Raw genomic sequence first — 22008 nt, 5'->3', positions numbered from 1 at the left:
AGATGGTGGAGCCATGCAGGGTTTCTGGGCCAGTTGAGATTGGGTTGGGGGGAGGACCAGAGAGGGGGATGAGAAGGGTGTTTCTGGGACTAGAAACTGTGTCCTGTGTGCAGAGCCGGAGGTACCGTGCTGTGACAGAACTCTTTCCTTTCAGAGTTAGGAGTGTGCCTTTGAACATCTCTACAGAGAGTAAGGGATTAGACTGGTATCTTGGTGCATGAGTATTTTTTGGTGATGGGAGAGTTTTAAATAAATCCTGAATCACTGAGTCACATTTGAGCAATTATGCTCTTTGCTAAAGGGGGCCCTAGGTCAATAGGCTATAGTGATGATACAGCACCAAATTCCATGTAAGTGATTGAATGCAAACAATTTGATGATTGGAATACTGGTTTATTTAGTAGCTGGGAGGACACAGCAACCCAGTCCAGTATCCTTGCCTGGAAAATCCCATGGACAGAGGAGCCTGCTGGTCTATACAGTCCATGGGGTCACAAAGAGTAGGACACAACTGAGCAACTAACACTTTGAACATAACAGAATAAATGTGGATGAAATGAGGCAGACCAGCAACCTGGTGCATTTTTTCCAGCTGTCTCACTGGACAACTGAAGCTCAGCCCAACTTGATTTTTAAGGTTTACCATTTAGAAATGGATTCACAACTTTGATCTCCATCTCGGGCGTCCATCCAGTGGGTGAGAATGTGGAGGCCCAGCAGGTCAGGCAGTCATTAGGCTAGTTCCTGCTGCCCAGCTGCTGGGTGATGTGGGCACAGCCTTCTGAATGTTCACCAACAGGCCTTGTAATTCCACACTCCAAGGGAGCACCTCGATCTGGACATGAAGAGTTTCAGTGGAAGGAAGGTGGGGAGTGTGAAGCATGGCAGTGAGTGTGAAGACCATGCTTTCATCTCACATCTTTCTTCACCATCTCCTGTGTGCCGGGCCTTCATACCCTGCAGACGAGTGAATCTCACACGTGTCTGCAAAAGCTCCTGTCTACAACTGTCCAGTAGGGTAGCCACACAGAAGTATTCAAACTTTAATTAAACGGAAGTTCATTTCTTAGTCACAAAGCCACATTTCAGTGCCCAGTGCCACATGGTCAGCGCAGATTTCAATCCGTTCCTCTGCCACAGGGAGTCCTGAACAGCACTGGTCTGAAGGTGGCTGGTGTTCCCTGAACATTGCTGCTGCTGCTAAGTCACGTCAATCGTGTCCGACTCTGTGCAACCCCCTAGACGGCAGCCCACCAGGCTCCTCTGTCCTTGGGATTCTCCAGGCAAGACTACTGGAGTGGGTTGCCATTTCCTTCTCCAATGCATGAAAGTGAAAAATTCAAGTGAAGTCGTTCAGTTGTGTCTGACTCTTCGCGACACCATGGACTGCAGCCTACCAGGCTCCTCCATCCATGGGATTTTCCAGGCAAGAGTACTGGAGTGGGGTGCCAGTGCCTTCTCCCCCCGAACATTGATGCCTCTGTTTTTCCTGATCATTTAGAGACAGTGTTGTGTTGAACCCTGTGAAGTGCCCATTCTGTAGGTCAGGAACAGTTGACTAATGGCAGTTCATGCATGTCCATCTACTGACATGTCACCTTAGAAAGTACTTTTGGACTGACTAGAGTGCAAGAAGCAGGAAGCAGGGTCCTGCTCTGGAGAGATTCCTGCCTAAAAGCAGCACCATCAAAATGGCCCAGTATAACAGACATGGAAAATAGATATTGGGCAGAAAGCATATGGGAAAGTAAATATTTCATTCTAAGTCAGAGAACCTGGGCAAGAGTTCAGTGCCATTTGACATTACCGAAAATTAACCTGGGGACTTCTTGGAGGCTGTTTCCTTAGGCTCAAAAGTTCAAGTGAGTTTCCTGAGACTGGCAGGCTGACTCCCATGGCCAAAGGCCAGGCACATATGGCCTGTTTCCTTTAAGTGCCATGGGTGATGTGTCTCTCCCACCCGCTCAGCAACTCAGAGCAACTGTAATTTATAAAGAAGGTTTTGCAATTTCTACGTTGGATTATTTTAGCAAGGCTGCACTAGCAGTCGGTCTCCGAACCCTGCCTGGTCCAGTGTCCTGATGCTTGGCTGGCATCAGGTGTGCCCTGGCTATTGGCAGCACTTTGTTATATTCCATGTGACTTCGAAAGGATCATTGGTTAGTATTTGGAGAGAATTTTTCTGAGTTAGTGGCCTCATGTCAGTACTGCACGTAGAGCAGCATCAACCCAGTTAACAGAGATAGATCCCAGAGTGACTGGCAGCTGCCTTCGTGTTGGTAGCTGCCTTCATGTTGGTCGGAGAGGCCATGCTGGAAGTGATCAGCTAGCTATTGTGATCGTGAACATCGTCTACTGGCCTCAAAGTTGGAATAAAACCCCATCTTAGACTCAGGGCTTTAATATTGTGCCCTGACCCTGGCTGAGGTGTGAGTGAACCAGGTGTGTTTTGGGCTGACTTGAGACTGGTTCCTGGCTGGGGCCACACCTGCATGGAGGGCACTTGGCCAGCGCATGAGGTTTGTCCAGCCCCATGTTACTAAACCACTGAGCCACCTTTTAAAATTGGAGAAGCTGTTGTTAAAAATCTAGATTTTGAAGCTTTCTTGGGGACAATGGGGATTTCCGGGCCCACTGGATCTGTTTCTTGGTGGCAGCCGTGGACTGCAGTCGCCTCCCTGAGCAGGGCCTGTGCTCTCTTCCCAGCCCCCACCCCTCACTATACCTTGCTTGGGTCCCTGGGGGCACTGTCTGCCCCTCACCTCTGAGAGCTACTCATCTGCCTGTGACCTGAGTAGTCCACCAGGGTCTCCCCCGAGCTGCAGCTTACCACTCTAATCCCCAGAGTAAGTGGTATGACCTTGGACATGACTTTGCCTTCCCGGGGCTTCAGTTTCCTCCTCATGTAAAATGAAACTGGGCCAGGTGGCTTCATCTTCCAGGCCACACACCTTGGTTTATCCTTCACTCCGTGCTTTCTCATATGTGTATCCTTCATGCTGGCAAACCTACCAGCTCCGTCCACTCACCCCGTACCCCCAGGCTGGCTGGGTGTGGAACCCTTATCCCCTGGTGTATTTCACTGGCTCTGGGTGGTCTTCCTGCTCTGTCCTCACCCTCGCCTGCTGGTCTGTTCCCAGGGCAGGTCGTGCCACCCTGCATTAACACGCTCCAAAGCCCCGCCTTCCCTCTGCTTCACTGCTGGCCCCACCCTCCGCTCCGCTCAGGTCACACCACTGCCCTCTTGTTTCCTGGGCGTGCTCTGGCCACCGGGCCTTTGCATGCACTGTGGTTCTCCCAGGGGAACTGGTTCCCAGACGGCCACGTGGCCACTCCACCTACTGTCCTCAGGTCTGTGCAGTGACAGCCCCATGAGCCGTCCCCCTTCTCTGCACAATCACCACCCGATGTGTTGCGTGTGTGACTGACTTTGTCACTTCTATCCCCGGAGCATAAGCTCTCCCAGTGCAGGGATGTGTCTTCTCGGTTTCCCCAGGCAGCCCTGGCGCCTAGAACAGCAGCGCACGGTAGATGCCTGTCCTGCCGGGCTAATGGAGAGGTGATTTTCTAGTGCGCGAGTTTTGTGAGTGTATTATGATTCTGTCTCAAGTAGCCTGGATTCCTCGAGTGTCAAATATAAACACGAAAAATAAAATTCCAAAGCCAAGGGATGGTGGGGTTCCCTTCAGCCTGGCTCCCGCTGGGAGCTGATAGTTCCTCGTGGCCACGCTGCCGCATGTGGGCTGTCCTCTGGTCAGCAGAGCCCAGGGCTCTAGAGTGACCCTCGGCAGTGGGCTCGGGCATCTGCTCTCCCCTCAGCACCCTCGCCCGCAGGCTGTTAGATTGGCCTCGGTGCCACCTGTTCTCTGCTGTTTGTCACCCACGTGGGGCCTCGCTGGACCAGCCTGTTCTGGGAGGAGAATTTGCCATGAGCATCCTTACCTCCCGGCCAAGCTGAGGAGTTAGACTGGCTCCTGGGGCAGCTGAGCATATTGGTGACGCGCCCTTACCAGGAGCCAAAACACTCTCTTTGGTTTGAACAATGTGCTGCCTCCGAAAAGAGGTGGATTTGGTGCTTTGTGAGCAAGAGCGTTCCTTAGTGGCAGGAAGGTAACTGGCATTCCATCCCTGCTCCTTTTAGCCAGACTCTGTGGGGCCGAGGAGCAAGAGGGCTTGATGAGGCTAACCTCCTGCCTCCCCGACCGTGCGTCCTTGAGGTAGGGGCATGGAAGCTGAGAGGTGGGTGCTTGAGCAGGGGGTCTGGCTGGTCGTAGCCCCTTCCAGGCTGAGTCCACAGCCCTCGTCTCTTCCTGCCTTTGCTTTTAGGCAGAGGAACACTCGATCCTACACTCCAACCCCTTCTGATGGGAGGAACTGGCCCAGTCATTTCAGGAAGAACGTGAGAGATCAGGTTCTGGCCCTCAGCCCAGGTGGTACCTTTTCCTGGCACTTTTCATTCAGTGGTTAAAAGGTTCAACTCAACTGTGGCAAAACTGATTTCCTTTTTAATTAAGACTCACCCTGCATAGGAATTAAAGGTAACTTTGTTTCTGTTGAGTATGTTTTCATTTCCTGGGAATTCTAGACCAGTTGTAGTCATAAGAAAGAAAGATAATCCTGTGGGGAATTTTGTAGTAACCACAGTGATCGGGGGAGGGAGTCAGTACAGGAGAGTCACTGGGTGACCAAGGCCGAACCGGCAGTCTCAGCAACATGTCGGGCGTGGACGGGGCGGCAGTACCCATGGCCAGGCCCAGCCACTTCTTCCCTCTTAGGTTGGAAACCCCAAGCCTTGCTCTGAACAGCCTGGTGTCAGAAGCCACCAGGGACCGTGTGGGCTGTGGGGAGTTAAGGCAGGAAGTGCCCGCCCGCAGGACCTTGGTCTCCGCCTCCCCTCTCATGGGAGCCGCGTGGTCAGAGCATGTGAGCAACCTGAGTGGCATAGGAGTGGCTGAGCCGGCACAGACCCGCCAGGCATCACAGATGCTCATTCCAGAGCCACCTGGACTTACTTTCCTACCAAGCTGGCATACGTACATTTATATGCATTAACTCTTTACTGAATTGAAGTCACTCAGTCGTGTCCGATTCTTTGCAACCCCGTGGACTGTAGCCTACCAGATTCCTCCGTCCATGGGATTTTCTAGGCAAGAATACTGGAGTGGGTTGCCATTTCCTTCTCCAGGAGATCTTTCCGACCCAGGGATTGAACCTGGGTCTCCAGTACTGTAGGCAGACGCTTTACTGTCTGAGCTACCAGAAAGTCCTTACTAAAGTAAAACTCTTTACTAAAGTAAAATACAGATATCGCAAAATGTACCATTGTGTCTACAGCTTAGTAAAGGTGCATGGGGGTGGCACCCTGTTTAACCAGCAGACCAAGAAATGTGATCCCCCAGCAGTTCATCTGGTGCCCCTCAGCTGTTGCCCCTCCTGGAGGGTCACTGCCCTCCTGACCTTTAGCTTGCGGGTCCCTCCGACCCCAGGTGAACTTGGGGGGAGTGGACTCACACGCGTGTTGCTCTTTGGGTCTCCACTTGACATTGCATGTGAACGTGAGGTCTGTCCGTGCTCTGGGGCTGTGGTGGGTCATCCCTGTGTTCTGTGTTCTCCACGTGTCGCTCTGGAGGGGCACTCAGGTAGTTTCCAACTTGGGGCTTCTGTTACGATATATAATAAGTTACACTGTAAAGTGTAGTCTTGCCCCTGACTTTGATGACTGACAGCGCGGACTTCTCCCCCCAGCGCTGATCCTCTGTTGTACCCCCGCCAGCGTTGTAGAGCCTGGACTGTAGTCCACAGTGGCTGACTGTAGAAAGGAACCAGGCGAGGCTGAGTTACCACTTCTCCCGCCACCCTCGCCCTGTCCTAGAGGTGGCAGTCCTTGGCTGCCGAGTTCTTCATCAAATATGAGCCTTTGCAAAAGGCTTGTGGAAGGGTCAGATTTTACCAGTGGTGGTGTTTTAGTTGCTAAGTCTTGTCTGACTCTTGCAACCCCCGGGACTGTAGCCTACGAGGCTCCGCTGTCCATGGCATTTCTGCCCACAAGCAAATGCTGTCCCAGCAGAAAGGAAGCCCCTCGCTGTAAATGTGGGAGAAGCTCGCAGAGGAGTTCAACAAAGCCAGAGCTTCATTTTTAAAAAAGATGAGTCATGGTGACACGTATCAAGCAAAATTGGTCATGGAAAGGGAAAATAATATTGAGTGTCAAATGGGACTTCACTACAGATGTGGTGACATTGAAAAGATGAGTGGTTTTCATGAACAACTTGTGCTCAATAAGAGTCTACCAGTGTCCTAAGTGTTTATTAGAACCTGGAGGATCCAGGGGAGGAGGCTGCACCGCACTGTACGTAATAGACATCTTTTTTCATCCCAACGTGGCAATGGTTTTACAACTTTTAGCAACATAAGTCAATTTTTAGGAAAATGTAATTTAACAACACTGAGCTAAGAAGACAACCAAGAACCTGATGAAAGGGGTGACTTCAGGAGCTCTATACTGAGCATCATACTAAACAGCAAGACACTCAGGAATTTCACTTTGAGATGAGAAAGAATGGGGTGCTTGCTGACACTCCTCTCATGCACGGTGTTGGCGGTCCTGCCCTGTGCCAACACTCAAGAACAGTGAAGCTGAAGATAGAAAGATGGGAAAGAAAGGAACAGGATCTACAGGCAATATGCTTACATGTATAGAAAAAATGTTTTAATCTACACTGTTAGTAGAAACAGGCAAGGTTGCCCCGGGGTGGGGGGGGGGGTGGGCAAGAATCACCGAACAAAGATCAATTACTTGTCGGTGTCACCAGCAACAGAGAATGAAACTTAAGAGAGGCAATGTTTGCAATAGTGTAAGAATGGAAAAACCAAGAAAAATACCTTTCCCCAGTAAGACTGCATGGCATGCGTTTTCTTCCTCCACCAAGGTACCTGTGCTTTTGCGATGTGGTATCAATGGTTCCCACCTGACCGATGTTTAGCGGAACTGTTGTAGGAAGGGGGAGGTCCCCCTTCAGGGCCCCAAGAGCCGGCTCTTGTCTGACACTCAGAAAAGAATTGTCCGAGGAGACATGTGCTGACAAAGCAAGAGATTTTATTGGGAAAGGGCACCCGGGTGGAGAGCAGTAGGGTAAGGGAACCCAGGAGAACAGCTCTGCCACAAGGCTCACAGTCTTGGGTTTTGTGGTGATGGGATTAGTTTCTGGGTGGTCTTTGGCCAATCATTGTAATTCCGAGTCTTTCCTGGTGGTGCTTGCATCACTCAGCCAAGATGGGTGCTAGCGAGAGGGATTCTGGGAAGTGGACGGACAGGCGGTGTCTCCTTTTGACCTTTCCCGAACTCTTTTGGATGGTGGTGGCTTATTCGTTCCATATTCCTTACCAGGATCTCCTGTCATAAAACAACTCATGCGAATGGTTACTGAAGGGCCTGGCCAGCATGGGCGGCTTCAGTCAGTGGGCTTCCCCTAACAGAACCTGCATTCAGAGATGCTCAGGAGCAGGGATGTGCTGGGGTCAGACTGAGCGCAGTGGGAAAGCATTGATCCCACTCCCTGGGAGCCCTGTGTCTGCTGCAGGAAGAACTCTGCATGTCTGAATGGCCCGTGTGTGTCTTGAGGAGTCAGGGTTCCTGATTCCTACCTTGTGGGGTATGGTCTTCACTGATGAGGCAAGAAAATTTAGATCTATTTATGTACCTAACTTTTCCAAAGACTATTATTTTGGAGAAACACAAAAACATGTCAGTGGTTTATTTATTTATTTCTTTTTCCTTAGGCAAAGAAATTGAATCTGAAATGGCCAATGAATAAGCCAAGGCTTGGAATAGAGTACATTTCTATTTTTGGTGTTTTAGCTTTCTTTAAAATGAATAGCATTGTTTCTTGAAAATAGGAAGTCAGTTATTTCCATCCTCTTAGAACATGAAATATATTATTTCTGAATATATCTTTCAGTTACCAATTTTTCTCTTAGTTTTTCTGGTTTAAAAAAAAAAGAATTAGAGGTTACCCTTAAAATTTAAGATGAGGTGATCTGAAGATTTCATGTTAGATGGAGTTAATAAGGGAAGTGAAGTTGCTTAGTCACGTATGACTCTTTGCGATCATATTAACTGTAGCCTACCAGGCTCCTTCGTCCATGGAGTTTTCCACACAGGAGTATAGGAGTGGGTTGCCATTTCCTTCTCCAAAAGTGAAAGTCGCTCAGCTGTGTCCGACTCTTCGCGACCCCATGGACTGTGCAGTCCATGGAATTCTCCAGACCGGAATACTGGAGCGGGTAGCTTTTCCCTTCTCTAGGGGATCTTCCCAACCCAGGGATGGAACCCAGGTCTCCCGCTTTGCAGACAGATTCTTTACCAGCTGAGCCACAAGGGAAGCCCAAATAAGCATTCTCTAAAAAATATAGCTGGGCTTGCAGGGTAGTAAAAGAGATTGCCAGAGGCCATAAGCCCCCGGGGAGGGGGGTAAGTGGCAGGGACACAGATGTAAGCTGGCCCTGTGGAGTGGGTGTCACCATCCAGTCTGGGTCTTGGGTCTTTGGCTTTTATGTCCAGGTGGGAGCTGTGTGAAGGGAATGGAATCCCCCTCCATATTCCCATGTAAAACCTGCGCTAAAAGGGCTGCTAGTTGAGGGGCGGGGGGGCATGGAGATGATAAGACTATTTGTCCTGAGGCAGGAGAGGCTGGGAATGTTTGACTGGAGATGATACTGCCTCTAAAAATTTGTCCTCACTGTTGCTTTCTCCTAAGGCCTTGTTGAAGCAGAGATAAAATAGCTCTTTGGAGACAAGCCTGAAATTCAGACCAGACAGGATTGCCACTGATAAAATCCCCCCAGAGTCACTATTAAGAGGTATAAAAGTACTGAAAACCAATAATAGCACCAGGGAAAAAACAAGGCAAACTTGGAAAAAAAAAGAAAAAGAACCTCAAAGGACTGATTGATTACAGAGCTGGTTAGATTCAGCTGAAGAGACAATCGGTGAAGTGGAACACAGGTCTAAGGATCTCTCCTGAGTGGTGGCAGAGGTTGAGGTGCAGTTAGGAGTTACTGCAGAAAAGCAGGAGCATTGCTTCCCAGAACCCATGAAACATGTGAGAAAGCATGGTGAGCCTGAATTAGATGATAAAAATAACTACACACCTAAAAGTTTTGTTGAATCCTCAGAACCCAAAAGATGGATCTTAAAAGTAATGAGATCTTTTTTTTCAAGGTCTTATAAATGATAAATTGACAACAGGCCTTTTAATACTAAGCACTCCTGCCCCACCCCCCCACCAAAAAAAAAAAGAAAAAAGCCAGAGAAATAAAACAGTATCTTCAAAGCAGTGAGAGTAAGTAGCTCTCAGCATGGAATTCTGTACTCAGCTAACCATTCATGCTGAATGACAATGAAGAAAAGAAATCCTTTCAGGGCTGCAAGGACTGAGAATGCTGCTAAGAGGAGATTCTTGCTGAAACAGGTGATCAAGGATGTGCTTTGGGGAGACTCAGAGATGCAGGAGGCCTTCAACGCAGGAAGCAGTGACTGGCAGACAGACGGGGGACCATTTGGGAAATACAAGCATGAGTGTCTGGAACTGCAGAGTACCTGCAGGTGGTCCAGGTGTGTGTGAGGGAGAAGCAGGTGGGGAGGAAAGGAACCCCCCTTCATGGAGGCCCCAGACCCAAGGCTTCTGTGGTTCTTCCTTTGTTGGGAAGTGTCTGCTGTCAGGTGTGTGTGTTAAGAGAATGTAACGGGAAAAGGCATTTTAATCACAATTTTTTTTTGATTAATCACAATTTTTTAAAAAAGCACTTGCACGTAGACGCACAAAAACAGAAGAGTGTAACTTTCAAATGCAGAGGACAAGATGTCTAGTGGAATGCAAAATAAAATAAGAAAATGAGGAATAAGCAAAGAAAAAGTACTGTAAACAAGAATAACAAGATGAGGTGTAAATGAGTCCAAATACATAGGGAATCACAGTAGATGTTGATGAACTGGACCCACCAGTTACAAAGACAAATTGCCATGCTAGTCTTAAAAGAAAATCCAGCTATATGCTATTTTTAAGAGTTCCACTTAAAATATGACCCCAGAAAGGTTGCAAGTGAAGAACAGAAAATGATTCTGGGCCAATATTAACCCCCCCAGAAATTGATGTAACTTTTAAAATAATCAGACAATGAAGTGAAAGAAAATCATTAGGGATAAAGAGGATCACTTTATAATAGAGGATAAAATAGTAGGCACTTTATCAGGAAGATGTTGCAGTTCTGATTTTATATTCTAATAAGATGCCCTCCTGATAGAGCACAGATTGACAGATTCCCAGGAGAAACTGACAAATCCATGCTCATAGAGGGAGATTCTTAAAGCTCTCAATAGCTGTTAGGTTAAATAGACAGAAAATGAATGGGGTTCTACAGAATGTTATGCACCGGAACATGTAGTCTTCAGTCCACAGGGTACATTGTGGTTGTTCAGTCGCTCTCAGTCGTGTCCGACTCTTTGCAACCCCATGGACTGCAGCATGCCAGACCTCCCTGCCCCTCACCATCTCCTGGAGTTTGCCCAAGTTCACATCCATTGAATCGGTGGTGCCATCCAGCCATCTCATCCTCTGCCACCTTCTTCTCCTTCTGCCTGCAATCTCTCCCATAGTACATGTTTGTAAAAGCTGACCACAATCTAGCAAAACACCCCAACATTATAATCCAAGCCAGTGCTTTGTCAGACTGCAGGCCCAGCATGCCGTGACCCTCAAAGTCAATTTAATTTGTTGTGAAAAACTTCAAAAAAATGTTGATGGCTTAGGAGATACCAGTGCAGGACACATGCTAATACTGAGTTACTGTTTCATGAAAGTCTTATTATTTACATGTTCATATACATACTGTTGGAGAAGGAAATGGCAATGCACTCCAGTATTCTTGCCTGGAGAACCCCATGGACAGAGGAACCTAGCAGGCTACAGTCCTTGGGGTTGCAAAGAGTAGGACACAACTGAGCAACTTCACTTTGACTTTCATACATACTGTGCATATAAGAGGGTGCATGTATGTGTCCTGGGTCAAGTTATCTTCCTGGTTCATGGTTACAAGTGTAAAAGCTTCGACCTGTATCACACAGAATAAATCCTCTGATGGACAGTGCAGTTGAATTAGGATTGTTGATGGTAATTCAAAGCCCTCACATGTTAGGAATGTTAAGAATGTTAGGAATGTTGAGTTAACGCTGCCACTGTGTGAGTCAGGTCTTTTGGGAACTGGAAGATACTTCAAACTGAGCACCGATGAAAATAGTGCATTGTAGCTTGGAGGATGAAGCTACAGTAGTACTTCACAGGAAAACTTATTACCTTAAGTATTTGCTGCAAGAAAAAAGAAAAAAAGGCCTGAAAGTTTATAAATGTTCATGTCAAGCAGTTAGAAAGAACAGAATGAACCAATGAAAGTTAGAAGAAGGAGTGATGAAAATTAATTATGTAGATTGAATCACAAACCCATAAACGGGTCCTGGAATCATCACTGAAATTGAAATAGCAGTTAAAGTCAGCTCTCTACCAAAGGGAACCTTCATACACAGTTGGTGGTAATGTCAATTGGTGCAGCCACTGTGGAAAAGAACAGTATGGAGGTTCCTCAAAAAACTAAAAATAGAACAGCCATATGACCCAGAAGTTCTGCTCCTGGGTATGTATCAGAAGGAAAACAAAAGCACTAGTTCAAAAAGATACATGCACCCCAGTGTTCATAGCAACACTAATTACAGTAGTCAAGACGTGGAAACAACATGAATGTCCACAGACAGATGAATGGATAAAGAAGACGTCAGATGCATATATAATATGTATATAGTGAAATACTAATAGAATACTTCTTAGCCATTAAAAAAAGAATGAAATTTTGCCATTTGCGACAACATGGGTGGACCTAGAGGGTATTGTGTGAAGTGAGATAAGTCAGACAGAGAAAGAAAAATACTGCGCGATATCACTTACGTGTGGAATCTAAAAAATACAACAAACTAGTGAATATAACAAAAAAGAAGCAGATTCACAGATAATAGGAAATAAATTAGTGTTTGCCAGTGGGGGGATGGGAAGGGGGAGGGGCTGGACAGGGGAAGGGATTAAGAGGTATAACTGCTACTGCTACGTCACTTCAGTCCTGTCCGACTCTGTGCGACCCCATAGACGGCAGCCCACCAGGCTCCCCCGTCCCTGAGATTCTCCAGGCAAGAACACTGGAGTGGGTTGCCATTTCCTTCTCCAATGCATGAAAGTGCAAAGTGAAAGTGAAGTCGCTTAGTCGTGTCCGACCCTCAGCGACCGCATGGACTGCAGCCTTCCAGGCTCCTCCATCCATGGGATTTTCCAGGCAAGAGTACTGGAGTGGGGTGCCATTGCCTTAACTACAAAAATAAAATGAAATAAAACAAGCCCTAAGAGTATATTGTACAGCATGGGGAGCATAACCAATATTTTATAATAACTATGGACGGAGCAGTTTTATACTTAAAAAACCTTTAAAAATTGTGAATCACTATGTTGTACCTCTGTAACTTATATAATCTCATACAGCACCTATATTTCAACTTTTTAAAGAAAGCAGCTCTATACCCACTCCTCCCCCTCTAGGGACAGATCGCGAAAAACCAGACTCTGATGGTTTTACAGGCCATTTCTTCTGAATCTGGAAAGAACAGAGGGAAAGGGGTGACCCTTAGCTTATGAGACTGAGGCGACCTTGCTGCTGAGACTGTGGAAGCACAGTGTGAGGATGATTCTGCCTCCCCTCACTTGAGAGCTCACAGCCCCGAATCCCCCAGGAAAATGTCAACAGGCCAAATCTAGTGAGAGATTAAGAAGGAAAAGACCCACCATCAAGAAGTGTCTGCACACTCAGAACCATCTGTGAGTTAACACTAGAATGTATGTTATTTTAGTTCAACCTATTTCAGACTAGAGAAAATGTCAACTGATAAAGAAAAAGCACTTGCTCAAACTTAATGCACAGTTATTAAAAAGGAAAGGTAACTAGGAATATAAGACAGCCTAACCTGATACTCATAAAAAGTTTTCTGCCAACATAGCATCTAATAGTGACACATCAGAAATGGAGACTCAGCGACAAGACCAGCAAACCTGTTCAGAGTTCTTGCCCGGCTCAGGGACATGAGAAAAAGAGATGCAATGATACGGCTTAGGAAGCAAGAAACAGCTGGCTTTTTTCATAGGTTAATTTTTTTTTTCTTGAAGAGAATCCGCAAACTCCTGTATTTGAGGAAAGTTTAGCGTAATTATCTGGGTAAACAACACATGTGTAAATATGAATAACTTTGCTGGATGCCTGTAGCTAGAAATAGAAAAAGGTATCTTTTTCTTGTACACCTAAAAATAGCAATAACCTTAACAACAAAAAAAAAGACGTGTAAGACTTTCTATAGAGATCATTAAAGCTCTTTGCAAGTATAATATAAAAGGACATTTAAATAAATGGAGTGCTATACAACTACACACTCTGTTCAGTGACAGTTCCCATGGTGTACAGTCAACTGTCCCCACCTTCATCTGTAAATTCAGTCTGTTTCAAAAATCCCGATGGAATTGGGATTTGGAGGGGATGCGTGGGCCAAAATATGGTATTGATGCTGGGCACAGATAAATATGCGGGTGGGACAGAGTGTAAGTTCATCAAACCTGGTGGCGCAGAGGCAACTGTGCAAGGAGGAGAAGGGAGGAGGGTGGACCAGTTCAGAAGGGGTGCCAGGTAATTTAAGCCGTGAGAGAAGCTGACAGTGTTTCCTGTCATATGCCAGAGTAAATCCCAGGTGATTAAACCGAACTACGAAAAGCTTTCTGGAAGTGTGTGGAAGAAAATAAACAGTAAAGGACTCCTCTCCCAGTGGCTGGGACCTGGGTGGCTAAGACAGGGGTATAGGGAGGTTTTTACCCTGTATCAGCCGTTTTGTGCCTTTTAAGTTTTGACCCCTAGGACTGCGTTGCCTCTTTACACGACTGAGTGATTATTTAGATTGAAAGGAGAGCAAAAGTCTTTTCCTTAAAAGAAAAAGGAAACAGATTACCTTTGACTCTGTGGCTTGTGTGCTAAGTTGCTTCAGTCGTGTACGACTCTTTGTGACCCCATGGACTGTAGCCCACCAGGCTCCCCTGTCCATGGGATTCTCCAGGCAAGAACACTAGAGTGGGTTGCCATGCCCTCCTCCAGGGGCTCTTCCCGACCCAGGAATCGAACCTGAGTCTCTTGCATCTCCTGCACTGGCAGATGGGTTCTTTACCACTAGTGCCACCTGGGCAGTCCCAGACTCTGGGGCAATAGCTGTGATACAAGAAGACACTGTAAAAACAAACAATGGTTGGAAATGAAACCAGAGACTTGCTATTCAGTTGCTAAGTTGTGTTCAACTCTTGGCACAACCCCATGGACTGCAGCATACCAGGCTTCCCTGTCCTTCACCATCTCCTGGAGTTTGCTCAAACTCATGTCCGTTGAGTCAGTTATGCCATCCAACCGTCTCATCCTCTGTCACCGCCATCTCTTCTTGCTCTCAGTCTTTCCTAGCATCAGGGTGTTTCCCAAGGAGTCAGCTCCACAGACTTGGATACATTGAAAACAACAAATGGTTCGTATCCAAGCTATGTAAAGGACAACTGTAAATCAAAGAAAAAGGCAACCCTTCAGAAGACAGGCCAAGCATGTGAGCAGGCTACATCATAGGAGAGGTGTGAAGTGCTCATCTCTGTGGGAGGCCCAGCATCACTGGCATTTGGTGGGAACATGTCCAGAGGGTGAGTAGGGGATGGGGCCTCGTGCTGCCCCAGGGAGCAGTTGGCAGCATCTGGTGGCACAGTGCCCACCCTGGGCCAGTGGTGTGTTCTGGAGGATAAAACATTGCCCAGTGACACTCGCAGGGCTGGTCCCATGCAGCCCTTGCCAGGGTGGTCCTGGGTTTGTCTGGTGGGCACTCATGGCTGAGCATGGGGACACACTGGGTGTTGGTCCTCTGTGGAAGGAAAGATGAGACACTGAATGTTTATCTAAAGTAAATGGGGGAGACTTTTTGATTTGCTGAACCTGGGTGGTGGATAAATGGCTGTTCAGAATGGTTTTCTTAATCTTCTGTATATTTGAAATACTTGATGATGCAGTCATATCTGCTAACGTCCTTATTCTGTTATTCTGTTTTAGTTTTGTGCCTTCCTGGTAAGTCACCTTACACCCAGGAAATGGGGCTGGGTCTCTTTGACACCCCCCTCCCTACCCCCTGCTGTAGTTTCTCAGAGTGCCCTCACATGGCCCCCTGCTGCACAGCTGGGTGTTGACACGACCCAGCCCGAGGAGTGCTGTTGAGAGTCCTTTTGCAAAAACAACCCAAATCCCTGTTGCCGGATTGGACTGACCTCACCAAACTGCACTAGCCTGGTCAGACCGAGTGACTCAGCAGCAGTAGTCCATGCTTGGGGTGTCCACACAACCTCTGTTCCCCAGTCCTTACTCCCAGGAGCAGAAGAAAGCCATGCCCTCAGCACCTCCAAGGTGGGCCCAGAGTTTCAGCCACAGAGCCCCGGAGTGGTTCCTGAGCCTCGGGCCGGCCATCTGCTCCCTGTGCTGGCTGGCCTTCTGCTTCACACTCTAAGCAGATCCGCTGTTGTAAATAAACATGTACATTTCGTAGAAGTTTCTGGGATCGACAGCACAGATTCTCTGTGGTCAGCCCACTCAGGATGCAGTGGCACACAGCAGAGTCTTAAAACCTTGTGGGAGGTTTCTGCCAGGCCTTTGACTGTGTGTGGAGCACCTGGCAGGCTAACCTTGAAGACTGACCTTGAGCGTATTTGGAGGCTTAGGAAGTGATGGCCTCAGATGTCCGTCTGCCCGTGCAGAGGGAAACACTCTCGCAGCTGGCTTCTCTCCACTCTGCGCCCCACAGAGAATATCTTGCATCCTGTGTTTGCCTAACTTGAGAGCCAAAGCCAGCTTTCCATCCATGGCTTTTCTGCCCAAACCACTCGGCTGCAGAATCCATGGTGCTAGAAAGGGGATGAAGTTGGGGGTGCCGGGGGGGAGCTGAGATGGGGCAGGGCAATGCCTGTTCTGGGGGCTGGGGGCCCAGGGCCTCCATGGGACCTGCCCTCCAGGGCACATTGGGGACCCAGGGCTTGCAGAGCTGCAGCCGGGTGCCCCGGGCCCCTGGCCAGGTGCTGCCTCTGGAGAAGGGCATTGCAGAGGGTTTTTGTATCTACTCTTTCTCAGGTTCTTTTCCTGGATATCGAGTAGAGTTTCCTGTGCTGCAGAGTAGGTCGGAGGATTTTGTCACCTGAATAGGATGGATGTCATGATTATGCTATCGCCTTGTACCTGAAACGTGTCTGTGTTGACAGAGTTCTGAGGGGTCCTTGTGAGGACCCAGCATTTCAGTTGTGGATACCGAGCAGCAGGGATTAGAAGGGGATGGTGGAACCTTCCAGCTTCTTGTCCCCACCCTCCCGCCTCCTGGACCCCTCCCTCCAGGCTTTTTGCACTCAACTGTGAGTGTGGTCCTGAAGGCTCCTGACTTCTGTGTGTGTGGCACCCACGGCCAGAGGTCAGAACTTGCTGCCCCAAGACCTGGAGGCTCCATGAGCCCCCTCGGGCTTGCGGACCAGAATGTGGAGTTTGACCCAGAGCTGCAGCCCCCGGCAACAATCTGGGAGAAGTAAGTGTCCAGCTGCCCCTGAGGAAGGTGCTGCCCTGGAGAGCAGGGCATAGTCCGCCCTCCTCCTGCAGGGGTTTTGTAGAAAGACAGCAAAGTCATATGTTTTTCCTATGATCAGAGTGATTTTCCTTAGAATAGGATGCTGAGCTCAGTCCCTCCTCTCAAACCCCCTAATGTCAAAATTTGGATTCCATGGCTGTTTAGAAGCCCCCACTCGTGCAGGAAGAGAAATCTCAAGTTTTAAGCCACTGAGAAGCCTGGGCCTGGCCTACCCCAGCTCCAGAGATTTGGGGGACCACTTAGCTCTCCTCCTTTCCCCATGCCCTCCCCCAGCCTCTCACACACGTGTTCCCATAGCTGCTGCACTGCTGGTCCTCCTGGGGGAGCTGGGCTCTGTCTGTCCCTCCCCAGGTTAGGGGACTGGAACTGCGATAGCAGCAGCAAAATTAGTTGGTAAGCGTTGAGTGTATCCAAGAAATGGACCCCTTGAGTTCCTCACTGAAGTCAAGTGTAGCCCGGCTGACAGCTGTTGGGTGTGGACCTGGCCACCTCCAACCCTGTGGACTTTGGTCCCCAGCCAGCGAGAAGAGTGGTTCATCCTCGTGGTTGGGAGTGTGTCATCAGACAAAGGGTCCTCCCCAGGGTGAGGAGTGGGCCTGGTGGCGCTGTCCCCCTCCCTCACTGCAGCCTCTGGTTGTGGAATTCAGACCCGAGGCCTTACTTGGTCGGCCTCCCAGAACTGATACGTCCTGTTTCCTCATGTGTTTTTCCTCACCACGTGTTGATCACCTTTGGGATTGTAATGCGTAGGTTCTCATCTCTGCCTCTAGGTGGGTACTTGTGTTTATCAGCCCAGGGGAAGAGGGGGCAGCAGAGAAAGAGCGCTCATGAGACCCACTGGCCCGCACACTGAGCGAGAGCCAGCAGCTTTGTTTGATTTGACTCACATGGTATTGTTAATATCAGCCAACTTGAGTTGGGGTGGCGGCGGGGGAAATCTGTCCTGATGTGAGAAAGCAGAAGATACATCAGCCTAGTGCTCCCGTTTCTACAGTCATCCCCTATGACCGGGGGACTCCTGCTCCTGATGTGGTTGGCACTTTTACCCCGTCCTTGCCACTTCCAGTTATCTAACACTGGCCTGTGCTTGTGTTCATGTGCATCTTTGACCCTGCGGTGGGGAACATCTTGACCTGGGGTCAGGCTTCTGAGTTGCATGGGCGCCACATGCCCTGGTCATGGAGCTGCCTGCTGCCGTCTCTCTGTGGCTTCGTGTGTCCCAGCTTGTGTAAAAGTTGCTCGCTTCTGAGGGGGCAGGGAGAACAGGTGACAGCAGAGATTGCCTGGTTTGTTTCTTCTTTGATTTTATCAGTCTGAAGGATTAGTGGAGCCATATGTTAGGTGTTGCGAGTGGGGACGGTGACTGTCAAATGCCTCAGTTTCTACAGAAAGTAATTGCCATGTATGTATTTGGCAGGTGAAAGGAAAACCAGCCAGGATGGATATTTACGACACTCAGACCTTGGGGGTTGTGGTCTTTGGTGGATTCATGGTGGTTTCTGCCATCGGCATCTTCCTGGTCTCAACCTTCTCCATGAAGGAGACGTCATATGAAGAAGCTCTGGCCAACCAGCGCAAGGAAATGGCGAAGACCAGCCACCAGAAAGTGGAGAAGAAGAAGAAGGAGAAGACAGTGGAGAAGAAAGGAAAGACCAAGAAAAAGGAGGAGAAGCCCAACGGGAAAATACCTGACCACGAGCCCACCCCTGGCGTGACCATCGTCCCCAAGGACCCAGTGTGGGCGCCAGCAGTGGCGGTGGCTCCAACCCCAGTCCAGTCCCCTGTGGCCACTGCCCCTGTGGCCACAGCACCAGCCACTCCCCAAGAGAAGCTGGCTTCTTCCCCAAAGGACAAAAAGAAGAAGGAGAAAAAAGTGGCAAAGGTGGAACCAGCAGTCAGCTCTGTAGTGAACTCCATCCAGGTTCTTGCCTCAAAGGCTGCCATCTTGGAAGCTGCTCCCAAGGAGGTGCCTATGGTGGTGGTGTCCCCAGTGGGTGCCAAAGGTAGTGCCCCTGCCACTAGCTCTACACAGGGCAAGAAGGCAGAGGGGGCCCAGAACCAAGGCAAGAAGGCAGAGGGAGCCCAGAACCAAGGCAAGAAATCAGAGGGGACCCCCAACCAGGGCAAGAAGGGAGAGGGGGCCCAGAACCAAGGCAAGAAGGGAGAAGGGGCCCAGAACCAAGGCAAGAAAGCAGAGGGGGCCCAGAACCAAGGCAAGAAATCAGAGGGGGCCCAGAACCAAGGCAAAAAAGCAGAGGGCGCCCAGAACCAAGGCAAAAAAGCAGAGGGGGCCCAGAACCAAGGCAAGAAGGCAGAGGGGGCCCAGAACCAGGGCAAGAAGGCAGACGGGGCCCAGAACCAGAGCAAGAAGGCAGAGGGGGCCCAGAACCAGGGCAAGAAGGCAGAGGGGTCCCAGAACCAGGGCAAGAAGGCAGAGGGGGCCCAGAACCAAGGCAAGAAATCAGAGGGGACCCCCAACCAGGGCAAGAAGATAGAGGGGGCCCAGAACCAAGGCAAGAAGGCAGAGGGGTCCCAGAACCAAGGCAAGAAGGCAGAGGGGTCCCAGAACCAAGGCAAGAAGGCAGAGGGGGCCCAGAACCAAGGCAAGAAGGCAGAGGGGGTGCAGAATCAGGGCAAGAAGGCAGAGGGGGCCCAGAATCAGGGCAAGAAGGCAGAAGGGGCCCAGAACCAGGGCAAGAAATCAGAGGGGTCCCAGAACCAAGGGAAGAAGGCAGAAGGAACGCCCAACCAGGGCAAGAAGGCAGAGGGGGTCCAAAACCAGGGCAAGAAGGCAGAGGGGGCCCAGAACCAGGGCAAGAAGGTAGAGGGGGCCCAGAACCAGGGCAAGAAGGTAGAGGGGGCCCAGAACCAGGGCAAGAAGGTAGAGGGGGCCCAGAACCAGGGCAAGAAGGTAGAGGGGGCCCAGAACCAGGGCAAGAAGGCAGAGGGGGCCCAAAACCAGGGCAAGAAAGCAGAAGGGGCCCAGAACCAGGGAAAGAAATCGGAGGGAACCCCCAACCAGGGCAAGAAGGCAGAGGGGGCCCAGAACCAAGGGAAGAAATCAGAGGGGTCCCAGAACCAGAGCAAAAAGGCAGAGGGGGCCCAGAACCAAGGCAAGAAAGCAGAGGGGGCCCAGAACCAGGGCAAAAAGGCAGAGGGGAACCAGAATCAGGGCAGAAAGGCAGAGGGGAACCAGAATCAGGGCAGGAAAGAACAGAGTACCCTGGACCAGGGCAAAATGGTAGAAGTGGTTCAAAACCAGAGTAAAAAAGCAGACGGGACCCCCAACCAGGGCAAGAAGGCAGAGGGGGCCCAGAACCAGGGCAGGAAGGCAGAAGGGACCCCCGCTCAGGGCAAGAAGGCAGAGGGGGCCCAGAACCAGGGCAAGAAGGCAGAGGGGGCCCAGAACCAGGGCAAGAAGGCAGAGGGGGCCCAGAACCAGGGCAGAAAAGCGGAGGCAGGCCAGAATCAGGGCAAAAAGGCAGATTCAGTTGCTAATCAGGGCACAAAGGTGGAGGGTGTTGCGAACCAGGGGAAAAAAGCAGATGGGACCCCCAATCAAGGGAAAAAGGTAGAGGGAACCTCGAACCAAGGCAAAAAGTCAGAAGGGTCCCCCAACCAGGGCAAGAAGGTGGATGCATCTGCCAATCAGGGTAAAAAGGCAGAGTCAGCTACCCAGGGCAAAAATGCAGACGTGGTCCAGAGCCAGGAAGCACCAAAGCAAGAGGCTCCTGCAAAGAAGAAGTCTGGGTCAAAGAAGAAGGGTGAGCCTGGTAAGTAGCTTTGGTTTCTTTATGAATGTAGAGAGACGAGCTGTCTCTAAGTGGCTTGTAGATTCCCTTTGGGGAAGCCATCTGTATTAGTCAGCTATCGCCACAACAAGGCTGCATAACAAACATCCCAGAACTGAAGGTCCTGCAGCGTCAGTCATTCAAGATCTTGCTCATGTTTCTGTTGATTTGGGTGGAGGTTGACTGGTCTGTGTTACCTCTAACTAGTTTGGCTCCTGCCAGAGGTTGACTCTTGGGTCAACTTCCACGTGTTCATTCTGGGGCCCAGGCCAAGGCATCAGTGACTCTCGAGGGCAGAGGACCTTCTCATGGTTGTGGCAGAGCTGTAAAAAGGCACTTCTCAAACCAGGGTCCTGTTGCCCAGAGCAAGTTGTGAGACTGAGGCTGAGTCAACAAGAGGAAGTCCAGTGGGGAAAGGTGTGAGTTCAGAAGAGGTGATGATTCCTTCCAACACACAGCCGAGAACGGTTCTGTGTCTTGCAGTCTCTCTTGAATGTCTGGCCATGTTCTGTCAACCTGTTCTGCATTCTTGCCTCCCGCGGTGCTTTAGCATAGCTTTGTTCTTTTCTCGATGTTTATTGAGTGAATAACAGCAGGATGCTATTCCTAAGAAGCCGTGGTGTCCACACCCCCTGCCTCCCAGGTTTCCCTCTTTGCTACTTCCCACCCCAGTTGTGGAAGGAAGCATTATAGAACATTAAAATAGATATTATGTATCAGATATACATGTTGTTAGATAATGCATAGAACATGGATTTCCCATTATCTTTTCAGAGCAGATCACTGTAGAAACTCGACCTGTGAGTTCCTGTTTCATGTCCACCCCTCACTTGATAGAGTAGTCCAGTGTTTCCTTGCTCCCTCCATCCCTTTCTCTCTTTTTCTCTTGCTAGATTTCTTTCTTTCTTAGGTTAGCCATTAGTCGACTCGGAAGATTAATTGCATTTGTCTTGGTGAGGCATCTTAGGGGCCTGAAATATTGGGGCCTCTGCCAAGTAGACAGGCCCTCTGTTTGTAGCTGGCTCCCCTCTCTTGTCTTTTTCTGAAGCTGTATCTGCTTTTCTGCTGGGGGAACATTCTCTCAGACCACACTGTGCTCTGTGTGAGGTTCAGGGACCAGCCTACGTTTGCCCCACAGGTCATGACAACCTCTCAGGCCTTTGAAAACCCAGACACTCAGCCTTGGCCCTGGCCCCACGGGTGGAGGGAGCACACCTCCCTGTCTTCAAGGCAATGCTCTACCTGACCCAGGGCCAAGGGCCCTGGAGGCAGACGGCAGGGATGTAGGTGAGAGCCGGTCTGTTTTCTGGCTTCTCCTGTATCAGAGCTTCCTGGGATTGTCATGACCCTATAAGGCCTTAGACATTTGAAATAAGGTATGAAACAGAAACTTCACATTAGAAAGGAAGGCTAAATTGGCAGGTAACAAAAAGCGTTGTTGGGAGG

At 49.5% G+C, this 22008-nt stretch overlaps 1 protein-coding gene across 2 annotated transcripts in view; it reads left to right on the top strand.

Moving 5' to 3' along the window:
- The window catches only part of RRBP1 (ribosome binding protein 1), a 47917-nt gene that overhangs the window by 2638 nt on the left and 23271 nt on the right, over positions 1–22008 (top strand). For both annotated transcript variants that reach the window (XM_069547762.1, XM_069547761.1), the window contains exon 2: positions 18189–20544. In XM_069547762.1, coding sequence (XP_069403863.1) covers positions 18210–20544 — 2335 coding nt within the window. In that variant the 5' untranslated portion in view covers positions 18189–18209. The remainder of the gene's footprint in view (positions 1–18188; positions 20545–22008) is intronic.

This window comes from Ovis canadensis, chromosome 13 (genome assembly GCF_042477335.2).
Source record: "Ovis canadensis isolate MfBH-ARS-UI-01 breed Bighorn chromosome 13, ARS-UI_OviCan_v2, whole genome shotgun sequence".
Lineage (NCBI taxonomy): Eukaryota > Metazoa > Chordata > Mammalia > Artiodactyla > Bovidae > Ovis > Ovis canadensis.
The sequence above is the reverse complement of the archived record's forward strand: the minus strand, read 5'-3'. Positions and strand labels throughout refer to the sequence as shown.